General features: G+C 39.9%; 1 protein-coding gene across 1 annotated transcript in view; it reads right to left on the bottom strand.

Annotated features, from left to right (window-relative positions):
- Positions 1-337: 337 nt before the first annotated feature.
- The window catches only part of LOC106095457 (protein embryonic gonad), a 44,643-nt gene continuing 38,431 nt past the window's right edge, over positions 338-6,549 (bottom strand). Inside the window, exon 2 of the mRNA XM_059360213.1 lies at positions 338-2,201. Within this exon, the coding sequence (XP_059216196.1) occupies positions 1,038-2,201 (1,164 nt within the window). The 3' untranslated portion in view covers positions 338-1,037. The remainder of the gene's footprint in view (positions 2,202-6,549) is intronic.

The following is a 6,549-nucleotide window of genomic DNA, read 5'->3' as shown; positions in this document are numbered from 1 at the left end:
ATAAGTCGTGCAAAATTTCAGCAAAATCGGATAGGAATTGCGCCCTCTAGAAGCCCAAGAAGTCAAGTCCCCAGATCTGTTTATATAACAGCTATATCAGGTTATGGACCGATTTGAACCATACTTGACAAAGTTGTTGGATATCATAACAAAATGCTACGTGCCATAATTCATTCAAATCGGATAAGAATTGCGCACTCTAGAGGCTCAAGAAATCAAGACCCAAGATCGGTTTATATGGCAGCTATATCAAAACATGGACCGATATGGCCCATTTACAATACCAACCGACCTACACTAATAAGAAGTATTTGTGCAAAATTTCAAGTGGCTAGCTTTACTGCTTCGGAAGTTAGCTTGCTTTCGACAGACATACGGACGGACGGACAGACGGACGGACATGGCTAGATCGGCATAAAATTTCGAGACGTTCAAGAATATATATACTTTATGGGGTCTCAGACGAATATTTCGAGTAGTTACAAACAGAATGACGAAATTAGTATACCCCCCATCCTATGGTGGAGGGTATAAAAACTTCTACTATCAATTCCAGCATCTGTGGCAAATATGATCCAAATCGGTATAAATGCTAGAATAGGCACCTTTTAACACCGATACCCCGATAGGACTTCCTGAGATCATAGAAGTATTAACTAATTCCCGATTTGATTGTGGCAAAATAATTCAAATACGAACTGAGTTAATAAAGATAAATTTTTAGCGGAGTCCCTGGTGGTGGGTCTTACTTGTTAAAGACTGTAGAATTATTTCAATAGACAGACGAATGGGCGGACATTATTAGAAAGTCTTAGCAATTTATGATATCAAGAAAATATGTAGTATATAGAGTCGGAAACACATACTTGGAACTGTTGCAAACAAAAAGAAAATTTGAATTTACCCCAGTTCTTCGGTCTATAATTAGGCTGGTTTATATAGAAACTCGGAAGCATACTTTTAGGCTCCATCTTATATTTACATAATTATGCTACTTAAATATTTCAAAAGTAATACAAATTTCATATTCTTCATCATCATCCCGTTAGTGTTTGCGTAGATCTTACCAATGTCAAATCTAAAACCCCCACACTACCCTTGGCACATTCCAGTTCAGGTTCCGGTGTAAGACTTTTATCATCTTTCTCTCCCCTTTCGGGTGTCTGACTTTGTCTGCTTTTCAATGAAAGATCAATGGGCTCCTCTTGTACATCTTCGTCGACTTTAAGAAAGCTTTCTTGACTTTTCAAAGCGGGTAATATAAAGGCGGGAGGAGAACCGCCAGCCAAAGCAGCTGTTGCCACAACACTAGACGGCGGTGGTAATTGGCTAAAAGCAAAAGGAGCAAACGGGCTATGCAATGGCTCAGAGTGACTACGAAATATTTGTAAAAATTGTTGTCGTCTTCTTTCGCGCTCATCGGAATCCTCTTCATCGCCATGGCCATTATCCAAAGACTGGTGGGCAGAATTGCAATTTCTTTCGGATTTTATTAGGGCTCGGTGGCCATGATGGCCATGATGATGTTGATGATATTGGTGAGTATGATGATGAGAGTAGCTGTGATTATGTTGACGCAGGCTTGTTGTGCTGGTGCAATCATCATTGGCATCACCTGCCGATGAAGCCCCCGAGTCACTAGGCGTATCACTTAGGCGCGACTCATGGTGGCTTTTATTACTGCTGCTGTTATCGTTGTTGGTATTATTGTTATTATTGTTGTTGTTATTGTTACTATGGCTGAGCGTATCGGTACCGTTGAAAAATTTCGCAGGATTTAGAAAATTATTTAGATTATTATTGGCCGCACTGCTGGCATTGTTATTACCACTGGGAGGTATACTTAGGGCAGTGGCGCCCATAGCTGATTTAATGCAGGGATTTGTCTTATCCTGATAGGTTTGACGGGCGTGAATCTGATGTAGTCGAGCCAATTGTTCCAAATTACTATTGTTGGTTGAGCCAGAATTTTGAGTTTGAACGCCGCTACTTGATTGTTGCTCTTGTAGCAGACAATGTATCTTAAACCAATTTGAACGTCTACCATAGCGGGAACCACTTTTGGACATGCCCACCAAAAGACATTTTCTTAAGCGGCAAGCTTTACAGGCCGTACGATTCTTTTTGTTGATGACGCAATCGCCATTATTCTTGCAGCCAGCTATGGCAGAGATGTTGTTGTAGGTGCGGCCGAAAAATGACTGTAAAAAGGAAGACAAATAATGGAAAAATATTAAAAAGTATAAAATAAGATATTCGAAAACAAGTAAAAAGGCAAGGCCGACCTTTGGATACCCGCCTCCTCGGGTATATATGTAAGCCACCTTTTGTCATAATCTGGTGAAAAATGCACAATATATGCCCCATATCAGCTTTATAGATATTGAGTGGTCTAATAAGTACAAGTCATTGTTAAATTTTGTAGAACAAGATATTGGTCTTTTTGGTAGCCATATCCAAATATAGACCGATCTGAACCATATACGACACGGATGTCGAAAATCCTAACATAAGTCACTGACAAACTTCAGCGATATCGATCAATAAATGTGGGTTTTATGGCGCCAAGACTTTCAATCGAGAGATATCCAAATCTGAACTGATCTGGGCCAAATTGAAGAGGAATGTCGAAGGGCCGAACACAACCCACTGTCCAAATTTCGACGAAATCGAACAATAAATGCGCCTTTTATGGGCCCAAAACCTTAAACCGAGAGATCGGTCTATATGGCAGCTATATCCAAATCTGAACCAATCTAGACCAAATTGAAGAAGGATGAAGATTGGTCTAAAACAACTCACTGTCTATCACAACTCTGATTTTGGCAAAGTCGGACAATAAATGCGCCTTATATGGGCCCAAAACCTTAAATCGAGAGATCGGTCTATATGGCAGCTGTATCCAAATTTGGACCGATCTGGGCCAAACTGAATAAGGATGTCGACTGGCCTAACACAAGTCCCCGTCCCAAATTTCAAATCGGATAATAAATGTGGCTTTTATGGGCCTAAGACCCTAAATCGGAGGATCGGTCTATATGGCAGCTATATCGAAATCTGGACCGATCTGAGCCATATTGACGGAATATGTCGTAGGGCCTAAGACAATTCACTGTCCCTTATTTCAGCAAAATCGGATGATAAATGTAGCTTTTACGGGCCTATGACCCTAAATCGGAGGATCGGTCTATATGGCAGCTATATCGAAATCTGAACCGATCGGAGCCAAATTGACGGAGGATGTCGAAGGGCCTAACACAACTCACTGTCTCAAATTTCAGCAAAATCGGATAATAAATGTGGCTTTTATTGGCCTAAAACCCTAGATCGGCGGATCGGTCTATATGGGGGCTATATCAAGATATAGCCCATCTTCGAACGAATCTGTGCAAAGTTTCAGATCAATATCTCTATTTGTAAAGACTGTAGGGGGTTTTAAACTTACATACGGACGGACATAGCTAGATCGTCTTAGATTTTTACGCTGATCAAAAATATATATACTTAATAGGGTCGGAAAAGGATATTTCGATGTGTTGCAAACGGAATGACAAAAAGAATATAACCCCATACTTCGGTGGTGGGTATAAAAAATAAAAAAAGTAAAAACGTGTTAAATTCGGCCGTGGCGAACTTTGGATACCCACCGCCATGGATATACTAATCATCCTATTTTGTTATAACTCCACTACCATATCCACAGTTATACCTAGCTAGGGGCTGGATTGGATCACATATTTTCCAGGTCCCGAGAACTCTTATAAAAGTCACAGTTCATCGAAATCAGGCAATAAATCCGCTTTTTATAGGATTGAGGAATCGGTCTATATGGCATCTATATGTAAACATAGTCCGATCTGAATGTCGGGATACCTAAAACAACTCACTATATCAAGTTCAAGAAATCGGGTAATAAATAAGGCTTTTATGGGCTTCAGACCCTTTATCGGCAGATCGGTCTATATAGCAGCTATATAGGCCGATCTGAATCATATTTAGATCGGATGTTAGGGGGCTTTAAGCAACTCACTGTGTAAAATTTAGGCTAAATCGGGTAATAAATGAAGATTTTATGGGTTTCTATATGGCAACTATATCTAAATATAGTCCGATTTGGGCCGTTCAAAAAAAAAAAGACGTTCAATATCTCAATTTTTGAAGGCTGTAGAGTGATTACAACAGTCGGACGGACATACACACAGACATCGTCAAATCGTTTAGAATTTTACGACGATCCGAAATATATATACTTTGTGAGTCGGAAATGAATATTTCGATGTGTTGCAAACGAAATGACCCCTATCCTGTGGTGGTGGGTATAAGAAAATTGTATATGTTATGCTGGAAGGAAACAAAATGCAATTTTGACCTAAGGTATACCAACCACTGATAATTTTTAAAATGTTATTACTAGGATTCGAACCAACCTTCACCATCCTAAACATATGTGATAACAATGAGCCACTGAGCTTTCAGTACTGGCATTAATAGACTAAAATTTAGGAATTAGAAAACATATCCCCAGGGATTTCCTTAGGGAGGCTATTAGGAATAAAAGACCCACAAAGTTTTGGGTTTTTAGTTTCTGAAATAGTTTTCTTTTTTATACCCTCCACCATAAAATGGGGGGTATACTAATTTCGTCATTCTGATTGTAACTACTCGAAATATTCGTCTTAGGCCCCATAAAGTATATATATTCTTGATCATAGTGAAATTTTATGTCGATCTAGCCATGTCCGTCCGTCCGTCTGTCTGTCGAAAGCACGCTAACTTCCGAAGGAGTAAAGCTAGCTGCTTGAAATTTTGCACAAATACTTCTTATTAGTGTAGGTCGGTTGGTATTGTAAATGGGCCATATCGGTCCATGTTTTGATATAGCTGCCATATAAACCGATCTTGGGTCTTGATTTCTTGAGCCTCTAGAGTGCGCAATTCTTATCCGATTGGAATGAAATTTAGCATGACGTGTTTTGTTATGATACCCAACAACTGTGCCACGTATGGTTCACATCAGTCCATAACCTGATATAGCTGCCATATAAACCGATCTTGCGTCTTGACTTCTTAAGCCTCTAGAGTGCGCAATTCTTATCCGATTTGAATGAAATTTTGCACGACGTGTTTTGTTATTATATCCAATAACTGTGCCAAGTATGGTTCACATCGGTCCATAGCCTGATATAGCTGCAATATAAACCGATCTTGGGTCTTGACTTCTTGAGCCTCTAGAGTGCGCAATTCTTATCCGATTTGAATGAAATTTTGCACGACGTGTTTTGCTGCGATATCCAACAACTGTGCCAAGTGTGGTTCAAATCGGTCTATAAACTGATATAGCTGCCATATAAACCGATGTTGGGTCTTGACTTCTTGAGCCTCTAGAGGGCGCAATTCTCATCCGACTAGACTGAAATTTTGCACATAGTGTTTTAGTATCACTTCTAACAACTGTGCTAAGTATGGTTCAATTCGGGCCATTACATGGTATAGCTGTCATATAAACCGATCTTGGGTCTTGACTTCTTGAGTCTCTAGAGTGCGCAATTCTTATCCGATTGGAATGAAATTTTGCGCCACGTGTTTTGTTATGATATCCAACAACTGTGCCAAATATGGGTCAAATCGGTTTATAACCTGATGTAGATGCCATATAAACCGATCTTGGGTCTTGACTTCTTGGGCTTCTAGAGAGCGCAATTCTTATCCGATTTGCCTGAAATTTTGTACGACGGATCCTCTCATGACCATCAACATACGTGTTTATTATGGTCTGAATCGGTCTATAGCCCGATACAGCTCCCATATAAATCGATCTCTCTATTTTACTTTTTGAGCCCCCAAAGGGCGCAATTCTTATTCGAATTGGCTGACATTTCTTGATATCGCTCTAATAGCAGATTTTTCTTTCTTTCTTTTCTTATATCATTTTTTGCCTAAGAAGAGATGTCGGGAAAAGAACTGACAAATGCGCTCCATGGTGGAGGGTATATAAGATTCGGCCCGGCCGAACTTAGCACGCTTTTACATGTGTTGGGTTAATTTGGGTAAATGCGTTATGTATGTGTTATGTCGGGCTGACAATCTGCCTTACAGAATAAAAACCCACTTTGTCGCCGCTGAGAGTCAAATATACCTCAGCATTGCTTTCGCATTACTTCTCAAATCGGTCCTTACACCATCGTCCATTTCAGCGCTTGCGCTCCCATCGATGAGATCACTTATGACCCGTCGGGATCAGTTTTCTTTCGTCTTAGGACTTCTTCGCAGTATCTTGCTAATGTGGTCCAGTTATCAAAACTTCTGATCATTTTGTCGACAATATTTTCTGCTGTTATTGATCATATCTGGTCTTCTTCTGGAACGCGCGTGGTAAATTCTGGTATTTTGACGAGTACACAGTAGCGAGAAGAAGTGAAATAAGTTTGAGCTATTCCGATGATTTTTCAGCCATTAACTTGGTATTTATATGTTGGAAACCTCTGCTAAAAATAGAGGTCAGCTTACCAAAATTTGGGAATGCAAATTTGCCCATGAACATTCTATTAC

This window comes from Stomoxys calcitrans, chromosome 1, assembly GCF_963082655.1.
Source record: "Stomoxys calcitrans chromosome 1, idStoCalc2.1, whole genome shotgun sequence".
Taxonomy (NCBI): Eukaryota; Metazoa; Arthropoda; class Insecta; order Diptera; family Muscidae; genus Stomoxys; species Stomoxys calcitrans.
The sequence above is the reverse complement of the archived record's forward strand: the minus strand, read 5'-3'. Positions and strand labels throughout refer to the sequence as shown.